We start from the raw sequence: 27,495 nt of genomic DNA, 5'->3' as shown, positions 1-27,495 counted from the left end.
ATCCAGCCATTCAGCAAAGATGCTACTACATGGCTGTACATCTTATTTTTGCATTTGACCAATTAGATGAGCCCTTGAATTAGGGCTGTTGTAAACGAATATTTTAGTAATCGAGTAATCTATCGATTATTCTTACGATTAATCGAGTAATCGGATAAAAAAATAAAATAAAATAAACTATTGGCAAATCTGCAATAACACCAGTTAGTCCAGATCAGTCCAATATCTCCTTTTTGAGCATCCCTAAAACCATCACAGAAAAATCTAAATGCAGTGAAATATTTTTTATGTATTGGAAAACAGAATGTAATCTATATGTTAGGAAAAAAATAAACTTACTCAAAATGTAAAGGTTTGAGTTTGTACAGAGTTCTGCAGCCTTAACTAGTCATGATAAAATGCAAAAATGTTGCTATTTTTATTAAAACGATGCTATTATTTATTCTTGATTGCTTAGGTATAAACAAATATAGAATTACTACAAAAAATATTAATCAAAAATTTCTATTTCATACATAACAGTAGCGAGAAGAAAAGACTGTAACTTTTCAGGATGGAAAGACATCAATAAATAAATGCTTTTCAGCTTATGCCTGTAATCTGTTGCTGCGTATTTTTATTAACAAACTTACATTAAGTCCTGTATAATTTCTCTCAGTTCCACCCTCACATACAATTTACACTACACCCGGTTAAGTAACCGCTATGTTTAGATGTAACGTTAGCAAAATAATGTGCCTCAATTTACATCTATAACATGGCAGATTATCACACAACGTAGTTAGCAAAGAGAACTTAAACGTTACCTGTTGGCAACTGTGTACGAGTTGGATGCATGTAGCGGGTGTTTTCTCTTCAGATGCTGCAACATTGATGTCGTGCTGTTGTGGTACGCCAATTCTGCTTTGCAGTGGATGCATTGCGCTGTGTTGTCCTTTCTGTTTAGCCTAAAATGTTCCCAAACTTTAGAAATTTTTTTGTCGCTTTCGGGGTTCTCCTTCTGAGCTTTCTCCGGTTCCCTCCATAGCTACAAACTTAGCACAAGTGCTCCAGGCGCTAACGGAAGTGGTAGCGTTGTGCAACACAAAAACCCTCCGGCTAGACCAGTGTGCTGCGTATTTAACAGCATTGCTTATTACAATACAATAAATTTAGCGAAGCTTCGAGGCAGATAAATTTCCTCGAGGATTTTTTGTAATCGAGTTACTCGAGTTACTCGATGAATCGTTTCAGCCCTACCTTGAATGATATATTACCTACTGTAAATTAGGTAAATTAAAAAGTAAAAAGGAAAGTTAAGAAGTTAATAAGCCTAGTTAACAATTATATTTAGGTTTATAGAGTAGCTCCGCCCAACGCGCGTCAGACACACTTTTGCACAGCGCAGGCAGAGCAGCAAAGCTGCTTCAGCCGCGCGTCAGAACTAAACTGGTACAAGCAGCAAAAATGAAGCAGCAGACGCGATTTTGCTGCTCTTGCTGCGTCTGGTTTGAAAGCAGCATTAGAACTAACCATATAGCGGCGTCTCACAAACACGCCCCTGAAATGACTTGATTTCAGTTTTCATTAAACTCACTACAGCTCCCCTCTCTTTACTCCGAGCAACACATTGAAATCTAAAAAGGAAAAAGCTCATGGATTGGAGTCAGCTGATGGAAATTTGCTCTGACAGAACAGTTTGACCCTCTGCCTCCTGTCATAAAACGTAGTGTTGATCCTCCTTCTGCTGTCATTGCTCCTAGATTATAGCTGCAGTACAGCTGGATGAAGCCGTTTCACCCTGTGATCCAGCAGTAACACTTCTGTTTGTCCTCAAATTATCCGGGTGCAAAACCTCTTTGTCTACCTGGGAAATGGAAAAAGGAGGAGTGATGGGAACTCAGATGTTTTGGCGTTCCAGAATCCTGCTTGTTGATGCTTTATCATTTATTGTTACCTTATGGCTGCTGTAAAAAAACAAAGATGACAATGAAAACAATGTTCTCTGGAGTTTATGCATCTGAACAGCGTCGAAACATCTCATAACCTCTGAACAGTTGGACCTGTGTAGTTAACTAAATGTTAAATAAAGATCTGCTAAAAGCAGAGTGTTGATGCAGGTAGCAGCCATCTTGAACCCTGATGTCAGGAATGGTCATGTTGTCCTTTCTTTTAAGATTATAATCCTGACTTTCTGGGGTTTTCCAGTTTATATTTCTAACTTCCAAATTACTAAATTGGCACAGGAAAAGGCTAACGCCTCCCAGAGATTAAATTTGTCCCATATTTGTAGATTTCTGAAGTAACTTTATCTTATCTGGGTTTAATGGTGTGATGATAAAAATGAGGCGTCATTCAGAAAGCTAAGGGAGAAAAGACATAGAATTAATCTTTGATTTCTCCCCCCAAAAATGTAATTCTTCATTAACTCCACCCCCTTTTACTCTGATATACCTTAATAAAGTTTAGAATTGATCAACAGTCCAATTACAATGATGCTAAATGACTATTAATCGAATACTAGCTCATGCCTGAGAATTTTGACTGGTGTTCGCTTTTTGTTTTTTATTAAAAAGAATGATGACGAATGATCGCGTGTTCACACCAAACGTGGCAAATTTTCCTGTCGTTGTTGACATTGATTAGAGATGCACTGATTTTGGGAGCCGATCACAGAATCAAATCCATATGTTCTTCAACTGCTGTTTGTTGTACATTTACCTTGAATTATTAGGCATCAAAATGATAAGAGATGAGAAAGTATCATGAATTGACCACTGTTTTAGTGAAGGACGCAGCAGAGACTGGCTTTTCTAATAAAAATGGAGGATAGAGAAAATAATGTTGTTTTTAAGCTTCATTAAAGAATTTTGTTCTACAAGAAGATAGAAGTACAATTTCCAAAGAACAACCACCACAACAAAAATGGTAATAATAATTAAAGAATAACTGAATAAACGTAAAAACAGTAAAGTGAAGACATAGAAGCATGTTAGGGGATTACATAAATATTTAGAATTTTGAGCATAGAGATAAAGCTTTAACAGCATTTTTGTTATTGGAAGAGGATAATGTAGAGAAATAAATTGTTGCTTCTTTTAAGAAAGAAATATATGAGGGTTTATTCATAGTAGTTTTACATTTATAATGTAAATAAATGTGGTTTAAAGCAACACTGTAGAAATGTTCACACCATTGTGAGCTTAATTTGAGATATATGAAATGTTTTCTGTAGATAAATACAGTCCCTGTGGTGTACAGATGCTGCTCTGCAGTGTAACTTTAGATGGTCGCATCCGTCACTGAAAGAGTCATGTGACCCAGAGCGCCACTTCACCCCCCTCTGAGCTTCCCTTAAACAGAGCTAAGGAAGCTAAAAATTGATGTTTAGGCAAAAAAACTGGATCTGACCTTTACCTGATCAGACATCTTTCTGCTTCTCTGATGTAGGTTTTAATCTAAGGGGTGAAGATGGCCTTGAATTTACCTGGAATTCCTTCGCCTCTCGGCCTGCTGCTCCAAGGTGGTCTGCTATCAGATCCCAAAACACAAAGATCTCAAAACACAGAGAGAGACTTGTTCGTTTTGCCACATTCTGGTAGTCCTGTGCAGAACCTGCTGGCTAATCTGGACCCAGCCTGGTTTAAAACATTTATGAATAACTGCATGTTGTCCGATGTCAGTGTCTAACTTTGCTTGTGCTGCTTCTCCTGTTAATACGGTAAAGCCCTCCAGTGCGTCCGGCTCCAGGCTACACGTGATACAGAACAGCCAATGAGCTGCTGTCAGTCTGGGTTGCTGCTGCTGCTACTTTTAGACACAGCAGGCAAACCTGTGGCAAGCCGGGAAGACGATGAGAAAGAGAGCAGAGAAAGTGTGGACTGCTGGAAGAACTGTGGTGAACTGGTGAAAGAAAAGTGAAATGGTGCTCAAAGATGACCCTGCACATTTAGAGGATGTTTGGCTCAACCTGCTGCTGTGAAGCAGGATTCTCCACCATGAACAGAAAAATCAATATGGATCCAGGCTCAAAATGAGCACCTTGATATGTGCTTTAGAACGGCTTAGTCTCCATTCGAACCAGGTTTAAAGCCTTGCAGGGCAGCATAAAGCCCACTGCTCTCATTAAGCTAGGGTGATCAGATTTGTGTTTCTGAAAAGGAGGACACTTTTTGTGGAGGGCTGCTGACTGGACCCCCCACCCCACCCACCCATTGTTGTTCTCTACTTCGGGGAAAAAAAATAAAAAATATATATATACATATATATATATATATGTATATATATATTAGTGCTGTCTAAATTATCGCGTTATTATCGCGTTAACGCAAGGCCATTTTAACGGCGATATTTTTTTTTACGTGAGATTAACGCTATGTGGTTTTATGGTACAATTTTCCAAGTACATCCCGCTGCAGCCTGCGAGAAGGCGGGGCTATTTCCCCCCAGTCTATGCATTTCTCATAGGCTTCGAGAGCGGAGCTCCTCAAGGAAAAAAGACGCTCATACACTGGGTGACGCTAGGGCCTTTTCTTTAAGCCCCACCACCAACAAACAAGTTGAGTGTCTGGTAACTAGTAGCAACCTGAAATACGCTGAGAAAACAGATTACTGAGGTGAAATGGAATCTGCTACGGCGCACTTGCTGTCCTTGTACGCCACAGGTCAGTATCGTGTGTGTGTGTGTGTGTGTGTTCTCATTTTTGTTAAGAGGCTGAAAAGTAACATTCTAGAGCATAGACTACCTCCATCTAGTGATGTCGGTCTATTGATTTTGATGTATTGATTGAAAATTGTTCATTATTATCTTGGTTAATTAACATCTAATGTTAACTGTACTGCATTTTATAGCAGTGGTAAAATGCTTGTCTTTGTTCAAAACACTGTATTAACTGTAAAGACTGTCTTTTACATCAGCCTGTTTTCAGGGCCTTTTTTTTTGGCTACATATTTGTTATTTTTTGCTACATGCCTCCCCATCTTCTTGCCATATGTTTCTATGGCATAAATCAGTGTCTGTGACCTGTTCTCATTTTAAAAAAAGAACATTGGCACAAACCTAGCCTGTATGAATTTTTTGTATGTCATCGAGAGTATTTAAATGATTTTCAATCAGAAAAAAAATGTGTGATTAAAATGCGATTAATCGCGAGTTAACTTAGGCATTGATGCGATTAATCGCGATTAAAAAAATTTAATCGATTGACAGCACTAATATATATATATATATATATATTTTTTTTTTTTTTTTATTCAATGTATAACATGGATGCATAAACCTCATTTTATTTCAGTGTTAAATTCTGTTTAAAGTAACCGATTATAATTAAAAATGTCTTCAGACCTTTACTGGTTAACGGAGTATAAATTAAACAGAATCATAACAGAACAGGGTAAACTAGAATCTGCACACTAATTTTTAAATATAGTGCAATGGTGATAAATAAATTCCAAATAATGGAATGACTCTGAAAATGAAACCCTATATGAAATAGAAACTAAATATCAAATATTGTTACCACAGCTGTGTTGCTGTTTATGCAGCCATCACACCTGATGAGGTGAGACGTTTTGCAGAGGATGCTGGGTTTTCCACATCACTCACGTCTCTAATGGGTCTTTTTGTCGGATATGAGGTAAAAATGAACAAAGAAGGATAATTATAATTATGTAGAATGAAAACGGAACCAATAAAGCTTTTAGTCTATTAATAAAGGCTCTAATAATAGATGTGAGGATGCTTTGTCGTTGTTAATGGATTACAAAGATAACAAGATGTTCTTCACAAGTCAGCGAAGTGCAGCGCAGTAAAACCAGAAAATCCTTTTAATAGATCGTTAGCATCGCAGCGGCTTCATTTAATTAACAGGGAGATTGTTGATCGCAGTGGAAACGATTCGTCTGACCTCTGTGTGCAGGAATCAGCCAGAGCTACATCTCCCAGTGGCTCCTTCAGCAAGGCCTGGAGATGAGCGACTCCAAGCGCAGAGCCTTCTACCGCTGGTACCTGCTGGAGAGGAACAACCCAGGTGAGGCAGACATGATTCCCATGGGGGGGTTAAATCAATGCAAGCTTGGCAGCTGTGATAAATTAGATCATTCAAGCCTTATTAGGCAGAAATAAAACGCCTGGTGTTTTGTATGACCCACTCATCCTCCTGCATGTTAACCCCAACCCCCTTCACCTCCTCTTATCCCGTTCTGCGAACTCCCAACCTGCTTCTTAAGGGCTGCGAGGTCAAGGAAGGACTCTGGGCAGATCTATGGTTTCAGAGGGAAGAAAAAGTGAAGGCAGCCCTGTCACTGGAGATTCTGATCGATAAGCCCTCTGGTTAGGAAATGAAACTGTAATGTATGAAGTGGGTTTGTTTGCTGCAGCAACAACCCGGATCACTCCTGACCTCTTCATGTCCTACAGAGCTGCTGCTTGAGCAACAAAACGATGCTTGTCTTTCCGGAAGCTCGCAGCTCTTCTTTGTGTTGGTTTTTAACAGCATGCTTCCACATTTTTTATTTTATTTTATTTAGTTTTCACACCATAAAGAAACAAGTTGTCTGACAGAGGATCTGCTGTCAGTCTTCGTGTTTGCTTTTTTTAGCCCCCAAAAGCAAAGCTTCTTGCTTCAGCCCTGCTGCCGGAGGAACTCTGGTGCTGGTTTTCATCCCTACATGGCTAACAGTCTTTGACAGCAATACTAACAAAGAATGAAGTTATTTCTTTTGGAGCCGATAATGGCTGCTGTCCTTTGCTTCTCACTTAAACTCCTCTTGACCTGCTCTGTCACCATTCGGTTTCCTCCGTTTCAAAAACCTTTTAATCCGCAAACAGACTAAAGATTCTTGAATGTATTTGGGGATGGATTGTGGAAACCATATGGCAGGTCTACAGGAGTCTGTTAAAGAACCACAGACAGAGAACAAAACATCAATTCTGCCTCCACATCTGGTGTCTAATCCAACCGTGGCCTGCCTGACTATTGGTTTTGTCCCAATGAAGGCCTGAGGTGGAGTGAAAGCCAGCACAGCGTGAGTCCCAGGGCCAGGGGAGGTGTCAGAGATGGAACGGTAGCAGGGGCGAGCGGCAGCCTCCCCAACCCCAACACCAGCCTGCTGCCCAACCACAACCCATCGTGGAGCAGGCAGAGAGAGCTGCTGATGCACCTGCTGCCGTGGTACACAGCCGCCGCAGCGGCTGCCCAGAGCCAGCCAGGTAACGCCACCCGGCCTCGGCGGCGAGCTGCAGAGGACGTCTTAGCAGCTGTAATCATGAAAACACTCGGCATGCCTAAAAAAGGCATGGAACTTTTTTTCTTTAGAACAGGGCCGTACTACGGAAGCGTGTTGCGTTCACCAAAGAAAAAAATTCTGACAGCTGATCTCATAATTACGAGAAAATATCTCGTAATTACGAGATCAGTATCTCATAATTACGAGAAAATATCTCGTAATTCCGAGATCAGTATCTCATAATTACGAGATATTATCTCGTAATTATTAGAAAAGATCTCTTAATTCCGAGATCAGTATCTTGTAATTATGAGATAAGCTGTCAGATTTGTTTTTCTTTGGTGAATTGAATACTCTTCTGTACCATTCAGTCATGGCCAGTTTCAGTGTGTCTAGAGCAGCCTGGAATCGGAGCAGTAAAGGCTGGTTTATGCTCAGAAACCAGGTCGTTAGCTTGTGTCACAGTGAACGCAAATGTGTCCCCGCCCCTTCCGCAGACACTCTGCTGCAACTCTCCCAAATTGTAGGTGACCACAGACAGGAGGCCTCTGATTGTTCAAATCTACATCCACTCTACTCTTGGCGTATTTCCTGTTTGGTAACTCAGCAGCTTGTTTTGTTTGTATGACCACCATTGTGGAAAACGACTCGTTAAGATGGACTAGCTAGAAGAGCGAGGTGCGCGAGAACGCCAGGATCGTGATTGTCCCTCTTGCGTTGTGGAGTAGAATAACAGCGCAGACCACGCTTCAATATTGGGCATAAATCCAAAATATCTGCGACAAGCTCACTGCGACACACTGCTGCGGGAGGATAATCAGCCCTTAAAGCTAACGAATCCAACATGACGTGACTTCTCGTCATTACTGCATCAGATCTAGCAGTAGCAGCTCAATTATGGACTCAAACTAAAAGCATTTCAATCTGTAATGAAAGTCCACACTAACCCCACTGACTCCCGCAGCATCAGGAGAGTCTTTTCAATCAATGGATACTTTGGACCTGCTTTAAGCTCCAATCCATTTTCAACAAATTACTTAGAAAAGCCCTTAGCAGACATTAGATGCATCTCAGGAATTATAAAGTCATCGGTCTGTTAATAGAATAGTTGATGGTTGTGGATTATTTACTTTTCACTGCATTGTAGATGGATTGGTTAATTTCTCTAATAGGTCAAAGTTCTCTGATACAATCTATAAACTTTTACTGCATGGTTTTAAAGCAATGGCCTTAAATAGAGAAGGGTTATTCATGTTAGCTTAAAATCACTAAGTATAAAATATACAGTTTTACTGGTGATTTTAAGCTGATACTCTTAGAAATGTTAAAACATTTGTGGTGGCTAGATGTAAAAAAACAAACAAAAACAACGCAGTTTGAGCGGTAGAATTAAAGACTGAAGAACCCCCAAAAACTTCTTCATATAAAAATAAAAATCTGTGTTGACCATTTCGGTTATGTTTGACCAGCAAACAGTTGGGTTTGTTCTGCCTTTATTTTAAAGGGTTTCAAGTTTAAAGGAATAAAGGTTTTTTTTTTTTTTTTTGTTTTTTATCAAACAAAATTGGTGTCTGTTAATTCCTCGACATCTGTGCTGCAAAAAGTTGTTATTGATGATAGCTTAAAGGTCAAACGGTCAATCAGGCTCTCCACAAACTGAATAAAACCCAAATGGTGTCAAAACTTTCTGCTATTTTTCTGCAGAAATTTTCGTTTGTGCCGCTATTATTTTGAAGACAATTAAAAGCTCTCACTGGTCAACAAATGGTCACTCACCTTTTTCAGATTAAACTAATTTGCCTTCAGAGATAAAAAAATATATTTCTCTGAGGCATGATGTTGATGAAAGGGTATGTGCAGCTGAGAACGTAAAAAAGTCACCTCTGAGATTATTACTAAATTACACAAGCTATTTATTTATTTTTTTTGTATGTGCAATAATTTAGGGTGTGTGGGTAATCTAAAAAGATTGTTGCACACATTTTTAGATGTAAATTGGTTTGGGTTCTACCCATTAAATGGAGCAGATTGTGGGATCTACAGGCATTTAGGAGTGGCCATTAAAGAAAGATGAGCTTCTAAGCCATGAAATTGGAGGTAATAATGATAGAAGTTATTTAAAAACTACTAATTTTAATACTAAATAATATTTGCAGAGCACCTAACAAAGGTAGCAGATAACTGCAGCAAACAAGAGTTAAGAATCAGTGGTGCCAAAAGTTCACCCATTTGTTACTTAAGTAGAAGTATAGATACTGCAGTTTAAAAACACTCTGGTAAAAGTTGAAGTATCAACTTGACCTTTTTACTCAAGTAAAAGTGAAAAAGTATGTGCTCCAAAAACCACTTAAATTATAAAAGTATAAAGTAACTAGGGCTGCAACAACGAATCGATAAAATCGATAAAAATCGACTTTTAAAAGCGTTGGCAACGAATTTGATCATCGATTAGTTGTGTCGCGCGATTATTGCTTCATCCGCCGCGCCGTCATCACTGCCTCTTGACTGAAAGAGGAAGAAAAAAAAATACGGCAGAGCGAGTCAGCGCCGCAGGTGCAGTGTTGCCAAGTCAGCAACTTTTCAGACCCCTCCAGCGACTATTTTTCAAAAAAGCGACTAGCGACAAATCTGCCGACTTTTTTCGGTGTCACTGGCGGCTTTTAGAGACTCTTAGTGAAAGCATGTATCGTTCCTACTCTGACGTGGGGCGCCTCCCCCACCCCAACCGCGTTTTCCCGCAGGAGTCCCTCTCAGCGCTGCAGTCAGAGCCTCAGCGTCCAGACTGCAAATGAAGCGCGCATGCACTGGGATTGACGGCGCAAATTGATCACAATAATTAAAATAGCCTGCGCTTTGTAAAGCGAAAAAAATGATAACATGCAACTTTTTTCAAAAGAAATTAACATGGCACGGAACCACCATGTTTGTTTGGTTTTAAAGTGGGGAAACGTAACGTTAGTTTCTCAGGTAGCTCATCTGATGCTTTCCTTACCGTGTTAGTAGGTTACAGACAGTGATAAGGTTGGCTACTTATTTTACTTTTAATTTCATTTGAATTAGCTTAAGCAGCGTTTACATTTACTTTATAAATAAATTAACTTGCAAATTATGAGGGCAAGGCTTTTAAAGTTTAAATCTTCTGGCAAAGATAAAGTAAAGAAGATCCTGCAATTTATGGAAGTAAAGCAGAATAAAATCCAGCAAGATCATTAATATGTCAATTAATTATCTGCCACATTCCCATGTAAATATCTGTCTTTGGAGGATGTGTTTTTTAGCACCCCTAGTTCTCTCATTTTTATTCCAAATACAATTTATAATTTGAATCACAGGGCTATTTTTATCTCTATGGTTCAGTATTTTCTCAAGTAGCAACTTTAACTGCTATACTTTCCAGTCTTAAAAGGCAGAACTCTTCTAGTCTAAAAAAACTCATTTGTTGAAATGGGGGGACCTATTGTTTGAACCCCTTAGGGGCTTTTAAAAACAAAAATGCCTGTCTTTTTTGCGCTTTATGAAACAAAGTACCCTATATTTTGTGGATGTACAGCTACATTTCTCATGTGAGTTTGCGTAGTTTTAACACAAACATTTATTTTTCATATTGCACCAGTACAGTTAATGAGAAACCTGTACTTGTGTGCTTGTTTGTTCTGTCTAAAATGTTTATTTTGGAATAAAGAGGTTAATGTAAAAAATATTTTTTGTCCGATTCATCGATTAATCGAAAAAATAATCGTCCGATTCATCGATTTTTAAAATAATCGTTAGTTGCAGCCTTAAAAGTAACCTTTTGAAAAAAACTGCCGGATGCCAGTATGTGGATTGAAAGCAACATTTTTCGACTATCTTGAAAAATTCTTTGAGATAGGGCCAAGGATGAGGAAGATCTTGTTGGTCTCCATCTCTCGATACGCTCTCGCCTGTGTCCGACCTTTCAGACATTTCTACATCTTTTTCTGAATCCAGCATTGTAGCATGGCATAGACAATTCCTGTTTGCAGTTTGAAGAACAAATGCTTGCTTCTGATGATTTCCTTTAGCTAACCAATGAGTGTTTGCGTTATACGACTCATTCAATTACACTAGTTTTCACTAGATGTGGATGGAGCCAATGATCTGCATTGGATGGCGCACATGACGGGAAATAAATATTTATAAACATTAAACTGAAGCCAAGAATAATGAGTAACGTTTGTTTTAAAAATGTAAGGAATAGAAAGTAAAGATACTTGTGTGAAAATGTAATGAGTAGAAGTCAGAAGTAGGAAGAGAAATAAGTAATGGAGTAAAGTATAGATACCTAAACAGTGTACTTAAGTACAGTAACGAAGTATTTGTACTTTGTTACTTGACACCTCTGTGAAGAATACAATGATGAAAAGCACTAAAGTTAAATATAAAGACAAGAAGAAATATAAAACATGGTAAAGTTGTGAACAGTATTGGTACTGAACCGCTTTATCTGGATAAAGGGCTAATTTGGTCTACTTTTCTATATTAAAGAAAAGTGTTTGTGTATTTTTCCTGTTGTTAATTTCTAATGTCTTTGTTTCATTTTGCATATTTACAAAACTTACATGTGATTCTGTAAAAAAAAAAGATGTTCCATGGTGGGATTAGAAACCTGATTTTTTTTTTTTTCCCCAAAATTAATAAAAAAATATAAAAATTCTGAATACTGAAACTAAGTTGGAAATTTAAGTATGGTGACAACTCTACTTAAAATGGCCGCAGACCTTTAAAACACAACCGTGCTTTGTGCGCTTTGTTTTTTTAAATCGAGGGATGAAAAAAATAAAGTTTCTTTCTCCAGTTTTTTTATAAGTTGAAACTTAGGTTAAGCAGTCCCTCCAGCAGGTCTGTTATTTCCAGTGACGTGCGGTGAGGTTCATAGCTGGTGAGGCACTGACGTCATCAGAATCAGATTTGCAAATAGATGCATAGATTGACAGCAGTTTACAGGTTATGTTTCACTTCTGCATCCTTACACATACAAACTGTAGCTCACAAAACACACATTTCCTTAAAAAACAAAACAAAATAAATGTTATTACTGTCTTACCTTTACTTATAAATGAATAGAAGTCCTCCTTATCTTCCTTCAGTTTTAAAAGTCTCTCTGTCTCAATGGAGATCACTGCCAGGGAAGAAAGCCTTCCTTGATCCGTCCTGTTCCTGCCTTATGTTTTCAGTCTCTTGAGCACCCCCTGCCATGAGGCAAGAGAACTGCCTGCCTCACCTCGAACTTGTTCTCTGCCGTTTATAATCGCTCATTACACGAAACACGTTACACAAACACAGTTGGTGACAAAAAGCTCTGTACATTATATACATAAGCCAAATTATTAGAAATAAGTTCACATATTACATTTGTTTAAACCATTTTATTGACGCCGTACAGCAACATGCTCTCTCCGCTTTGCAGCCAGCGCAGAGCCAGGGGTTGCGCAATCCAAGGTGAGGCAGAGCTCGCTGCTGCCTCACCGGCATCGCTTCCAAGCATTTGAATGGGAAAATAAGAAAATTCAGCGATTTTGAACAAATAAAAATCGAAATTGGTGAAGCTACATGAAAAATGAATATTTTTTAGTACAAACCACCGGATGAATAAATACTTTATGATTATATATTTTCTTTCTTTCCATGATGGCTGGTGAGGCACTGCCTCACCTGCCTCCCCTGACCGCACGTCACTGGTTATTTCTGCACAGATTAATTTAATAATGTTCTCTGCTTCCCAGGCGCGACCTTGTCCATGCGCTCCTTGGTGAAGGAGGAACCCGACTGGAGAGCAGGGATCATAGGCAGCGACAGAGTGGGGATAGTGGGCGCTCCTCTGAGGCTGCGCAGAGGAAGCAGGTTCACCTGGAGGAAGGAGTGCCAGTCCATCATGGAGAGGTAATCGTTATATTTATGGTGTTCTGGAATTATAGGTTAATGATGTAAAAACCTGAACCAAAATGGTCGCTGCAGTTGAATCAAGGATCTCCAGGATTGGCTATTATTGATCCCATTTCACTTTAAAACTTCCAAACTCCTCCTGCTGATTTAAAGTTGAATTATTATTTTTCGTTCTTTCCAACCAAATGCGAAAAGTTTTGTGTGAATTCTCAATCATCCGGCGCAGTGGTTAAGGCGCACGATCCATGCACAGAGGCCTTAGTCCTTGACGCGGGCGACCCGGGTTCGAATCCAGCTTGATTGTGTAGTTATGTAACACATTGGTAGTATTATTATATCATATTAACTTTTATCAGGAAACTCATAAATTATTGGCAGCTAATGACAGCAGCAGGGACAATAGTTTTTAAAACACAGGGCTTTGGGTTCACGTTTATAAAGCCATTTTTCTCTCATCAGGTTGATCTTTGGGAATTAATAAAATGATCAGATCAGAAAATCTAACTCCATTCTAATTTCTACACATTCTGGAAAAAATATAATTTATTTTCAGGCAAATTTTTTTCCAAATGGTTCCGTGATTCCTTCCTTCCTTCCTTCCTTCCTTCCTTCCTTCCTTCCTTCCTTCCTTCCTTCCTTCCTTCCTTCCTTCCTTCCTTCCTTCCTTCCTTCCTTCCTTCCTTCCTTCCTTCCTTCCTTCCTTCCTTCCTTCCTTCCTTCCTTCCTTCCTTCCTTCCTTCTCTGTGCCTTAATCTCGTCTTCCATACTTTATTTCCTTTTGGGGTTTTTCTCTATACTTATTCACTTTGCATCATCTTTCCTTCCTTGCTTCCTTCCTTCCTAGTTTTTTGTCATATCTTGATCAACCCAGTTTCTTTAACTCCTTACTAACGTCCTTCTGTTCCTTCCTTCTTTCCCGTCTTTCTTCCTGTCCAATAATCACCCATTATATTATATTGTTTTCACTATTTTATGACTGACGAGGAAAAATGTATTTATTTTTATTCTAAATATCATTATCAGGCCTTGAATTCTTAAAAAACTGCTGTCCACCTCGTCCTCTTCTTGAAAATGGTCTTCTGAAATAAGTCAGAGTGAATAAATAAGCTTTAAATGAGGTAGAATGATTTTTTATGCATAATTTTCTCTATTTTTAAAGGGGAATTTAATTTTTAATGGCATTGTTTGGACTGACCTTTGAACCCTTAAAGCCAGAGAAGGTTCCCCAGCTTGTCGCCCTCCACTTCCCCTGCTTCTCTTTATCACATTGGCCTGAGATAGAGATGCTGACAGAAAGGAGCAGAGCCCCGCTGAGTACCATCGATTTCTCTATTACACGGTCGGCGTCAGCGCAGAGCAGTCTGGGTTCTCCCTGTAATAAGAGCAACAGACAACCGTCACCAGCGGCGCAGCGGCATTACGCAACTGTGCTGCAGTGCTGCTTGTTACAGGCTGGTTTAGATCCAAGGACGGTACAGCAGAGGTGAAGATGATGTGGTGAGAAAGAGAGGGAGGGGTGGATGTAGAGCACTGAGGGGAATTGATCCAAGTTGGCTTTGTAATGAGAGACGATGCTTTTTAGTTACAGAAAAAGGAGATGAAAATAAGGAAAAAATAGTATAAAAAACCCGTTTATTGGATTGCATTGATGTGTTTTAGAAATAAAAATGAAGCCACTTAATATACGTCGGGTATAAAAGTGATGAGGTGCAGAAAGTATGCATCACATCAGCAGAATGACCTAATTAAAGTGTTTCTGGAACGTCTCTTCCAGCTTCTTCATGGAGAATCAGTACCCAGATGAGGCGAAGCGGGAGGAGATCGCCAGCGCCTGTAACTCTGTCATCCAGAAACCAGGTTAGCAGATCGTCTTCACGCCTCAGATGTAGATTTCACCTAACGCCTCTCGTCTTTATTCTCTCCTCACACAGCCGACAGAGAACCGTACAGGCGACATAGGAGAAAAGCAAACATTCCTTTAATTCAGTTGGTTTTATTGGAAAAGAAAAGGCCCCTCCTCCAGTTGCTCTGCAGAGGTTTCTCCTTCTGCACTCATGTAGATTTTATATATTGTTTCCTCTGCCTCAGCAGGTAGATGTGATTAAAGTTGTAGGAAAATCATATTTAAAAGTCAAATCTGGCTTAAACATGTATATAAATGTATTCTTTATCAGATGCTATGGTCTCAAAAGTTAGAAATTTTCTATTTAAAAAAAAAAAAATCCTGTCTAAAAAAATTTTTTATTATGTTATACAGGCTAGTTAGTTATACATGTTAAATTGGTGAGTAGTAGTAGTGTAAGTTTTTAACCTGTCAAGTTTTTTTTAGATTTTTAACATTACAATTTATATTTTTCCAAGCACACAACAGTTTAAAGCAAAGTTTAGTTTGAAAAGAATGTGCAGGAAGGATTGAAAAGCATGTTAACACGGTAATGTAGGCTTGAGTTCATTATCTGACGCATGCATATACACACCAGGAACCTGGAAACTTACTGAATTACAAAAAAACATTTAAAAAACAAACATGTTTCATTGATATATATACAAAAATGAATATTAGGAACTATATTTATCAAACATTATACTGGGCAAGTAAAAATTGTTTCTGGGCAAATGAAATGTGAAAGTCACTTGCCCGAAGGGCAACCCCTGAATCATATATTAACAGTCATCTGTTAATCAAATTTTTTCGGCCATAGCATCTTGATTCATATGTCGCAGTTAATATACACAAAGGTTGAAATGCAGAGTAATTGTGACCGTTACGAGAGTAACAAGAACAGGAGTACAGACTCGTGTTCTCGCTAAGTATGTTCTTGAGAAGAACACATAAAAGTCTGGACTCAGGGAGAACAGGAGCACGTAGCATACATATCGATCAATTGGAACAGAAGCGTTCTCGTGATGTCATCACACGTTCAGCTCGTCTAGAGCTGCATTTCACTTCCTGGTATTAATAGTCTCTTGATAATAATAAATTCTGACTTTTTTAATTTATTGGGGGAATAGTGAACACAGTCAGATAAACGCTGTGAAAACTAGACGCTTAAAACTATAATGCTCTCGCCTCAAATGATCTTAAACGTACTTTTATTGAACAGCAGCAACAGAAAAGAGAACTTTTAACTTAATACTCTGAGCTCTGTAAGCGCTCCATTGAAAGGAGACTCGTCCACGACATCCGACACAAAACTCTCCTCATTTTGCGTGTTTCCTCTGTCCATAGCGTTCCTTGACAGTGTCGTTGCCAAAGGTCAATTTATGCTTCTGACGCATAGCCTCTGCAACTGTCAAATCTGTCCGACCACGGCCCCTGCGAAGAAGTTCTACAACCGTCGTCACGCGTGTCAAAATATTACTGACTACACGATGGACGGTCGCAAACGCGTGCAGAACTCAAGAGGAAGTGCGCCGATAAAAAGAAGCTGTGATTGGTCCTTTGTATGCTTTTCCAGCTGTCTGTGTGGTCGTCCCTCTGGATTCGGTGCCGGGGAGCGCCACTTTTAAAAACCGAGGAACAACAGCAATGGACAGCTATGACGAATGGTTAATCAAGGACGTTTGGAAGTACAACCATAGGGCTGGGTACCGAACTTCGGTTCTTTTATGGAACCGACCGAAATGCTTCGGTTCTACCGAGTATCGAAACATGCCTCGTCTTTCGGTACCAAGTTTCGGTGATTGGCTGTAACACTTAACGTGATTGCGTCATCCAGGAAAAATACATAGGTGGTCCCGCCTACAGCCAGGGTTGATGTGTATCTGTTGTGAACTGGTTGTGAGCGTCGCGGAACCCCTTTAAAATGCACCCCAGGTCAAAAGTGCGGCTTCACTTTATTAAGACTGATGCCAATAGTGCGCAATGCAATACATCGTGCACGGAAACAATTTAAGAGCAGAAAGTTGCTCGGTGTTTGACTGCAAGAAGAGCGGACCGCAGCCAGCGCGACCATCCTCCTCTCAGCAGCCCGTGGGCGGAGCAAAGCCAGAGCGGAGTGAATCATGCTGCTTTCAAAGTGGACGCAGCAGGAGAAGCAAAATCACGTCTGCTGCTTCCTTTTTTGCTGCTTGTACCAGCTTCTGACGCGCGGCTGAAGAAGCTTTGCTGCTCTGGCTGCGCGGTGCAAAAGTGGCTCTGATGCGCGTTGGGCGGAGCTACTCTGTCCTTTATTTGCCTTGCAGCTATATTTGCTGTGATCAGTGGGAATAAAGTAGTTTTATTATGTTTTTAAGTGGGAAAATCCACCTGAAAACTTAATCAGTACAGTCAGTTCATCCTGCCTTCCAATATTTCTGTGGGAGCCGCTCAGACCCCCACATACCAGCAGTGCACTGTCAGTAGGATCCCATTCAACGGGCTTGTTTGTCAGACATGGTAATTTTTCTAAAGTAAAACTGCTAAGTAAAAAGGTCCTCACAATGTAACAGTGAATATTAGACACTGATTATTTTTTTTTATGTAAGAGGAAAAATGTAAATGGAAAAATCAGAGCTTAAAATAAAACTCAAGATTTGTACTTTTTTATGTTGAGTAATTTTCTTTTTCTTCAAATTGATATTATAAAACTGGTATCGAAAAAAGTATCGTTCAGGAACCGGTATTGAAGTGAAGGTATCGGTATTGGTACCGGAACCGAAAATTTTTGAACAATACCCAGCCCTATACAACCACTTGTACTTAAGACCACTTGTGCCTCAGACAAATTATATAAAGATGCCAAGGTCTCTGCCTAAACAAAGTTCTCGTGACCATCCGCCGAAGTTCTCGCAACCTCTTGAATAGGCCCCCCCTTGCGCTTTGGTGGGAAACTGCTGTGCGTCCCTAGAAATTCCAGATCAATGGTGCAGAAAACTGGTTGGCGACCAGACCCAAGCGACATTTGATGTGTGCGGTTGCAGAATCCTAATCTGCCCTTAAGTCACCAATTTAGTGCTACTTCGTCCCAATATACACTCACCGGCCACTTTATTAGGTACACCTGTCCAACTCGTTAACACTTAATTTCTAAGCAGCCAATCACATGGCGGCAACTCAGTGCATTTAGGCATGTAGACATGGTCAAGACAATCTCCTGCAGTTCAAACCGAGCATCAGTATGGGGAAGAAAGGTGATTTGAGTGACTTTGAACGTGGCATGATTGTTGGTGCCAGAAGGGCTGGTCTGAGTATTTCAGAAACTGCTGATCTACTGGGATTTTCACACACAACCATCTCTAGGGTTTACAGAGAATGGTCCGAAAAAGAAAAAACATCCAGTGAGCAGCAGTTCTGTGGGCGGAAATGCCTTGTTGATGCCAGAGGTCAGAGGAGAATGGCCAGACAGACTTCGAGCTGATAGAAGGGCAACAGTGACTCAAATAAGCACCCGTTACAACCAAGGTGGGCAAAAGAGCATCTCTGAACGCACAGTACGTCAAACTTTGAGGCAGATGGGCTACAGCAGCAGAAGACCACACCAGGTGCCACTCCTTTCAGCTAAGAACAGGAAACTGAGGCTACAATTTGCACAAGCTCATCGAAATTGGACAATAGAAGATTGGAAAAACGTTGCCTGGTCTGATGAGTCTCGATTTCTGCTGCGACATTCGGATGGTAGGGTCAGAATTAGGCGTCTACAACATGAAAGCATGGATCCATCCTGCCTTGTATCAACGGTTCAGGCTGGTGGGGGTGGTGTCATGGTGTGGGGAATATTTTCTTGGCACTCTTTGGGCCCCTTGGTACCAATTGAGCATCGTTGCAACGCCACAGCCTACCTGAGTATTGCTGCTGACCATGTCCATCCCTTTATGACCACAATGTACCCAACTTCTGATGGCTACTTTCAGCAGGATAATGCGCCATGTCATAAAGCTGGAATCATCTCAGACTGGTTTCTTGAACATGACAATGAGTTCACTGTACTCAAATGGCCTCCACAGTCACCAGATCTCAATCCAATAGAGCATCTTTGGGATGTGGTGGAACGGGAGATTCGCATCATGGATGTGCAGCCGACAAATCTGCGGCAACTGTGTGATGCCATCATGTCAATATGGACCAAACTCCCTGAGGAATGCTTCTAGCACCTTGTTGAATCTATGCCACGAAGATTTGAGGCAGTTCTGAAGACAAAAGGGGGTCCAACCCGTTACTAGCATGGGGTACCTAATAAAGTGGCCGGTGAGTGTAATTTACCATTAGGAACCTTCTAGCACTAAGTTGCTAACTGGTTAGCAACTATGCTACGAAGAAACCGGCCACAATCAAACTTGCTTGCAAACCTTCCTCCACATCAATCCTGCCCTCTTAAGTAAACGACCAATCACAATCACTATATTCACTCGTGCAAAGTCGTGCACCACTCGGGAGAATTCGGAACTGCAACAGTTGGAACGGCCGCTTCCCTACGACTTTACTTTCAGATTTAAAGTACTGACTCTGGTGAAGCGATGACATCCAGCAGCGGTTCTTTACTTAACTTTAGTCTTTTCTTTAAGCCTCAGGGAGGAAGCAATGATGGTAAAACAAAGTTTACCCCAGTTTACACATTAGAACTGAAAACTCAGCTGGTCTTTAATTATTTTAATTTTCACCGCAGGTGTACAGAAGTACCCAGCTGACACAACAGGTTCGTGATTTAGTAAAAAAAATAGTGACGCTAAACTGGAAATCTTGATAAAAGAAGCAATTCCCTGTTTTTTTTTTTGGCTTTTAGGGGCTCATTTACCAGCTGTGATGTCAAGCATTGAGAAATCCCCATGGAGGAACTTAGAGATGGCCTTTTTAATGGTTATAAGAGCCTTACTTTGACTAGGCCGTTCATTCTTCTCTCTCTTTTTAGCATTTCTGTTAAAGATTTGCTCTTGATTGAACAGCAGGCTGTTAGACAGGAAGGCTTAGCATCCACCACGAGGCTCTTAAGCGCACAACTTAGCCTCTCATCTTTTCTTCCCCTTCTGTCTCTTTTTGTTAGGATTATATGTTGATAAAGATATTTGATAACCATAGATGTGTTGTAACTAGCTACATTCATTCAGTTCCAGTAACTTGATTAGATTTTTGACGAACATTTCATTTTAGGAGTGATTTTCCGGCACCGTAATTTTACATGAGTAATATTTTCATAAAATATTGCTGGTCTTACATGAGGAAAATCTTGACAAATTTTACTGAATAGCAAAAACAATGGAAAAGGAACACAATGTTTATGTTAAAATACTTTCTTTTTTCTTTTAAAGCTTACTTTAGCCTACTAGGAAATTTGGAGATCAAGTAAATATACAGTAGGGAGTAAATATTGACCGCTTTCATCAGGATTATGTTAAAATAGGTCATTTGATTCAAAACTGTTAATTTGATTTTTATTATACATTTCTTTTAATTATTATGTTATACTCCTTAAATTTCAAGAGTTTGCCCATAACTTAACATTTCTTTCCATCTTTATTAAATAATTTTAAATATAAGATGTTATGATCAGTTATCCATATTGCTTTTTTATGTATTTTACTCACAGCTTCTTTCAAAATCAATTCTTTTAGTAATTGATTAATCAGTCGATTCTTTTCGTAATCGATGAATCTGTTGATTCTTTTACTAATAAACTAATCTGTCTATTCTTTTAGTAACCGATTAATTTGTTGATTCTTTATGTAATCAATAAATTTCTCTGTTTTTTTAGTAATCTATTAATCTATCGATTCTTTTTGCCAATAATCTAAAAAGAAAAACTTGAGGTTAATTCACATTTCTAAATAAATTAATGTTCAGAATGAAGAAAAAAAGCTTTTATTGTGCATTTTTTATTAACTTTAAAAGCTATCAATATGTAAAAAAAATATATATACAATACATATACATGTAATGATGTGTAAATAATGCAAAGATTTTTTTTTATCTAAAATGGAAAATAATAATTTCCATTTCAGATTGTTGGAAGTTGCTTCTGTCAGTGATGTTTTGTCCTAATTGCTGCTTTAAGCAGGTTATCCTTTCAGCAAATGGTATTTTTTAGAGTCTTTGTATCATTACTCTAATAGTAATGATTTGATTACCAAATTAGTTAAAATTTATTTTTTTTATATTTGATTAATCCTTTGATGCATATTTGAGTAGTTTCTTGGAACGCTACTTTAACTTGAGTAAAATCATGATGAATTATTGTTACTTGGTTACAATTACTGGGTACTTTAACCATTTCTGTTAATATATGCAGAGTCTAGAAAAAAAATCTTCAATCTTCTGTGGGTCTTTTAAAATGTTTGAGTTTATTAATTAATATGACAAGTAAATCCTGCTATTTGTATCTATCAGCACATTTTAGTAAATATTACTTGTCAAAACCGGTAAACATATAAACACAAATGTCGCCCATCAGAATCAGGTGATCCTATTTGTCTTCAGGCTGTAAGCTGTCTGAGTTTGAGCGGGTGACGGCACTGAAGGTCTATAACTGGTTTGCCAACCGACGGAAGGAGATGAAGAGAAGAGCAAACATAGGTGAGAGCAGCGGAGCTGAGAGGAGCTGGGCCAGCGTTTCAGCACAAGCACACCAACACTCTGTCCTGCTTTGTCTCTCAACCAGAAGCTGCCATCTTGGAAAGCCACGGGATTGAGGTGCCAAGTCCGAGCTGCCACTCAAACGGCGAAGAGGGAGAGCTGCAGGAGTTCGTGGATCAGGTGCCTCATCGGTTCTCTGAGCAGGTGTCTGAATAAGTCCTTCATTTCAATCTTTTTTTGCATACTTTGCTGCATCAGTGGGGTGTGGCATGAAGGCGACCAGCATGCGATTCTGCTGAGGACTTGAAGCCCAGGTAGCTTGACAGCTGCCTTCAGGTCTTCAGTATTAACAGGTCTCCATTTCACTCTGGACTTAAAGGAATAGTACACCCAAAACATGATTAGCCTTCATTTTCTACTCACCCCCATGCTGAACAACACTCTGGAGTACTTTTTTGATATCTCAAATGCATCTGGAGATCTGGGAGGCTTCTTGCTGTCTGCTGACATTCAAATAATGGAGGTCTATGGCGCCCGAGGCAGAAAGGTCCATAAAAGTCCACAAAAAACGTGTCAATATTCCTCCATACTGCTCGTCCAATGTATTCCAAGTGACCTGAGTGGGTAGCGTCCATAATTTACTCGAAACGAAGTCATTTAGAATGTTTTTAGAGCATAAACAGTAGTGTATAGGATTTCCTGAAAGCGCGCACATGCGCGATCACGACGCTACGGAAGCCGGCAGACCAAACCAGATGAAAGTGCGCATTCAGCTCGGCAAAGAACTCATGCTCTTCCTCAACACTGAAGTCCTCAGACATTTTTCTTTCGTTGTTTCTTTCTTTGCACAGGTAAACAGCACATTTCTTCTTCTACGCTTGCATTATCGGCAGAGCAGACGCTGAATGCGCACTTTCATCTGGTTTGGTCTGCCGGCTTCCGTAGCGTCAGGAACGTGCAGGCGCGCGCTTTCAGGAAATCCTATACACTACTGTTTATGCTCTAAAAACATTCTAAATGACTTCGTTTCGAGTAAATTCTGGATGCTACCCACTCAGGACACTTGGAATACATTGGACGAGCAGTATGGAGGAATATTGACACGTTTTTTGTGGACTTTTATGGACCTTTCTGTCTCGGGCACCATAGACCTCCATTATTTGAATGTCAGCAGACAGCAAGAAGCCTCCCAGATCTCCAGATGCATTTGAGATATCAAAAAAGTACTCCAGAGTGTTGTTCAGCATGGGGGTGAGTAGAAAATGAAGGCTAATCATGTTTTGGGTGTACTATTCCTTTAACTACAAAGATTTTATAGTCGGTCAGTCATATTGGTTGGTGGATGTATCTCTTTCTCTAGTTACATAGAAAAAATTACTTCAGTCTTCCCGATCCCTTCCTTGCGCTATCATCGCAACCCCAATTCCTTCACAGGGGAACAGAAGACCTCGCCTGTTCAGCCAGGCCAACAATTCCCTTTAAAGACCCCCATCCCAAAGGGGTGTATCCCTTCGTCCGTTTGAATTTGCATGTTTTCAAAACAAAAACAAGGCTTTGTTGGGCTACTGTATAAAACCTTGAACTCAAAGTTATTCCTGACATTTTGAGATGAAAAAGCTTCCTGGATGAGAAGTGAAACGTCTTCAAACTTGGAAACAAAGTCCAGTGGATTGTTTTTTTTTTTTTTACTTCTTTGGAAATACTTCAATCTCCTGTGAATTATAAAACAGACACCTTTAAATGACAATTATTTAAATTCTTTGTTGTTAATGTTAATTGTTAATTTTGCTTAGTAAGAGAAGTGAATTACATGGGGTATAAATCGGCTAGCGTCGAACTTTACGAACCACTAATATAATGTATAGCCGTTTCCAAAACTGTGTTTGTGCGTTCTCATGTTCTTGTCAAACGTCATCCGCCTCAGCCCTAGAACTGTTCCAATTCACAAGAAGATGGAGAACAGACAAAGTCCCCGGAGGTTTTTCTCACCCCTCCCTCTTTATTTACCCAGCATGCATCAGAGCAGACTTGAGATTGACAGCTGTCCCAGCATGCTCTACGGCGGCAGCAGCTTCCAGTGTAGCGCACATAGAGCTCAGAGTATTAAATCAAAAGATCCCTTTTCTGTTGCTGTTGTTCCATAAGTATGTTTTAAGATCATTTAAGACGAAAACATACTTTTAAGCGTTACTATATGGCCCATTTACCGAGGCTAACGGCAGCCCGTCTGCAGCAGCCCTTGAAGTACTGCTGGCTTTGATGGCAAGTGTTTTGTTTTATTTGAAAAAATGTTCATTTGATTAAAGTTGATCTGACTGTGTTCATTATTATTCCCCCAATAAATGAAAAAAGTAAGAATTTATTATTATCTAGAGACTATTAATAACAGGAGGTGAAATGCAGCAGGCATGTGGTGACGTCATCAGTATGCTTCTGTTCCAATTCACCCATATTTATGCTGCGTGCTCCTCGTCTCACCAAGTCCACACTTTCCTGTGTTCTTCTCAAGAACATACTTGGAGGGAACACAAGTCCGTGCTCACGTTCTTGTGAATTTAGAAACGGCCTATGTTGATGTTTTTCAGTGGCCTAGTCAAAGATCTGAGCACAAGTTATAAAGTAATTTAGTTTCCTTTTCCTTCCACTTTAAATTCTGTGGTTCTCTTGTTGTCCATCCTATGAAGTTTCTTATGAATCCACTCAGTTTTTATTGGTTGTAATAAAGGAAAATATGGTTAAGTTTGTGTTTTCAGTTGCCTGGCATAAAGTCCTCACACATCAATCATTACAGCCTAACACTGTTGTGCTTTAGGCTCCGCCCGCTGAGGAGATAAGTAGTTGCAGCCATGAGGCTATGTGTGTTTTCTGATCAGTGTGATATGCTGGGGCAGCAGCAGAGTGCGCCAGCTGCACATAATGGTTTTAACAAGCTGAAAATAAAAGTCTGAAACTTTCCAAACTGCTGTGTACAGAGTAGTATCAAACTTGGCCATCTACTTACCCTCTGCTTCCCACAGGAGGAAACCACTTCCCAGAAGCTCGTCGACCAACAAGATCGCCCCTCGCTAACCGGGGAGGCGGCGGCTCCCCCGCAGAGCCCCGGCTCTCGGGCCACAGAACAGAAGGAGGAGGATTCAAAGAGGGAGTCTGTGGATGAGGAGTGACTGAACCCAGCCGCACTTTTCAAATCAGCATATCTGGATTTTATTCAGCGTGAAACAAGAACAGTAAATCCCTCCGGCTCGGCCCGTGTGGGACCTATTGGGGCCGGAGGAAAGCAGGGCTTTGAAGCTCTGAGGTGCCTCCTATGGTGAGGAGGCCGACGCATTTATCAACAGTAAATAATCCCGCTTATAATAATGGCAATATAAAGTTTATCTATAGGTATATAAGGTCTAAGGTATATAAAAACAGTATATAGCACATCCCGAGGTGGTATCCAAAAGCCTACACCTTGTAAAGGGCAGCGTTACGTTCGGGACACCCTCACCATTTCAACATCAGTGTTTCCTTTTTTACTTTGCTTCATGTTTAGTGGCTGCTGGGTGGGAGATTATGAGCCTGCAGGTCAGGTTTGATTGGCTGTTCAGAGGAAAGTGTAGCTTCTTCTTACTGAGGTGTCTTTGACCCCACCTGCTTTCCTGAGTTGAATCAATCAGCATGTGCTGTTGACACTAAATCTGTAAAAAACCCAGAGGGATAATTGGAATCTCAGGTAAACCAAAAAGTGACAAACTGCACCACATATGTTTTTTTTTATTTTTTTTATTTTTAGTCTCTCTGTGTTTTAAAAACACTGTTTGAGCTACTTTCTGTTGTTTTTATTGTGTATGAGACTAGAGATGCTCTGAGAAATCATCTGCTGACCAAAAGCTGACAATTTACAGCTTGATTGAACAGGAAGTGCAAAACGCTGTCGCTTCCTGTTAGCAATAGAAAATAGGACGAAGAACCACACTCTAGTTACTGTTGGAGACGCACTAATTGGTTTTAATTATCAGTCAGGAAGCTAAAAAAAAGAAGACACAGAAATATACAAAGCTTTAAAATTGACCTCTCTGTAGTTCATAAAAGCTGCCAGAAAGAGAGCAAGACTTTCAACAGATAACAGAAAGGCTAGGGGAGAACGACTCCATATCTTTTTCCGGCCAATTCAAACTCTTAAATTCTAAGCATCTGAGGGAAAATTTCACAGCGAACACTTGATAAAATATTTTCATAGCTTTTCTACTTCTTTTTAATGATATAGTTGATATAAATTGTCGACAATCCCCTTTGAAGCAAATCGGACAGAAGAAAAACCATCGACTATCACAGTGTTTAGGCCTTCATTAGATTGGAGTCTTGTCAGATTGCCTGGAACTTGACCTTGTTTTCTATGTCCTGTCTAAATTGATCAGATCGAGAGAACAAATGGTGTCCACTTTCTGTTAAAGTCCTTTTTTTGTTTGATAATTTTGACAAATGCTTGTTCTCACACTGATGGTGTAAATGAAACCCCTTCTCCTCCTAATCTCCAATTCAGTTCTACTCAATTCAGAAATACTGAATTGATTCCAAAATACCATTAATTGTTGCAGTAACTCGTTTTTTTCCCAAAAACTTATTGTATATGTTGAGAGCTTTATGCTGGAACAATCTTTTAGGGATCTGTCTAGCAGGGGATCTGGAGATGCCTTTGAAATGCACTTGTCCTTGCTAAGGCCCATAAAGTTTAATGGAAGAGACGGCTTGAATCTCCTCCTCTATTTTCCTTGATCCTGCTCTGCGTCCTCGCCGGCTCCTTTTTCCAGAACTTGTGGAAGTTGCTAAAATATTGTTTCAGCTTTTCAGATCTTAACCCTGTATAGGCCACTCAGTGAAATACTTTGATAATCAAAATTTCAAGCCAATAGTGTTATTGGAAATCCAGGACAAGACATTATTTCCTTTGTAACATTCCAAAAAATATGGATATCTTGATGGAAAAAATGAATGTCAATGTAATGACGAGAAACGCCAACTTGCCCAAATAAAATAAGAAAAATAACAAAAGGGCTTCTATAAAAAATTATTGGAAAATTTTTTTGAGGCATTAATGCTGATATTGGCACTACATTTTTTAGTTCACAAACCTAAATATAATTGTTAACTAAGCTCATTAACCTTTTAACTTAACAATTAATTTTTTACCTTTTTTCTTGACTTGTTAACTTTTTTTCAGCTTAATTTACAGTAGGTAATATATCAATCAAGGGCCCATCTAATTGGTCGAATGCCAAAATAAGATGTACAGCCATGTAGCAGGATCTATGCTGAGTGGCTGGATATAGATCTTGTGTTTCTAGACCTCATTGAGGGGGGACTCCATTTATAAGGGATATGCAAGTGATCAAAAATGGTACCTTTTCCTATAAAGGGTTTAATTAGCTGCCTACAGGTGTTTAAAAAAAACAAATCAACAACAATTTGCTATGGTTGCGCATTATGACAACATATTTACAGCTGCAGAGCACTTAAAAAAAGAAATTTAGAAAAAAGAAATCCTTTATTCACAAAAGAGGAATTAAAGTACCTTGTTAAATGGCCAAAAAACTAAAACTCTGACCAGAGCATCTCTAGGCCATACACCCCCAAGACAATGTATCTAATTCTTATTACACTCATTGGTGCTGCTTTATGTTATGTTAGTCTAGCCAAAGAAGTTGGCATGGTTACACTATATGTAATCTTTTTATGTATCTATTAATGTATATCGTTTCAGAAACGCTAAAACTCCCTTGTGTGGCCGGGAAGGCTACCTTCTCTCTTTACTGGGATAAGCTAAAGCTTTTAAGCTCCTGTAAGTTTGTGCAAACCAAAAGTGAACCTCACTCTAACTGTAATCATCCAGAACCTGACTGGAGTGTGTCCACCTAGTT

The 27,495-nt window shown here is 39.6% G+C and overlaps 1 protein-coding gene across 4 annotated transcripts in view; it reads left to right on the top strand.

Annotated features, from left to right (window-relative positions):
• The window catches only part of zgc:91944 (uncharacterized protein LOC436941 homolog), a 31,312-nt gene extending 5,642 nt beyond the window's left edge, over nt 1–25,670 (top strand). The window contains exons 4-10 of one of the 4 annotated variants that reach the window (XM_038290597.1): nt 5,898–6,008; nt 6,977–7,189; nt 12,951–13,107; nt 14,885–14,967; nt 21,500–21,595; nt 21,684–21,799; nt 24,613–25,670. In XM_038290597.1, the coding sequence (XP_038146525.1) occupies nt 5,898–6,008; nt 6,977–7,189; nt 12,951–13,107; nt 14,885–14,967; nt 21,500–21,595; nt 21,684–21,799; nt 24,613–24,759 (923 nt within the window). In that variant the 3' untranslated portion in view covers nt 24,760–25,670. Of the gene's footprint in view, nt 1–5,897; nt 6,009–6,976; nt 7,190–12,950; nt 13,108–14,884; nt 14,968–21,499; nt 21,596–21,680; nt 21,800–24,612 lie in introns of all 4 variants that reach the window. The other 3 variants (XM_038290596.1, XM_038290599.1, XM_038290598.1) reach the window with 3 other exon arrangements.
• Nucleotides 25,671–27,495: the final 1,825 nt, after the last annotated feature.

Source organism: Cyprinodon tularosa, unplaced genomic scaffold, assembly GCF_016077235.1.
Source record: "Cyprinodon tularosa strain WSP-4 unplaced genomic scaffold, ASM1607723v1 ctg284, whole genome shotgun sequence".
NCBI lineage: Eukaryota > Metazoa > Chordata > Actinopteri > Cyprinodontiformes > Cyprinodontidae > Cyprinodon > Cyprinodon tularosa.
This window is presented reverse-complemented; position numbering and strand designations above follow the sequence as displayed.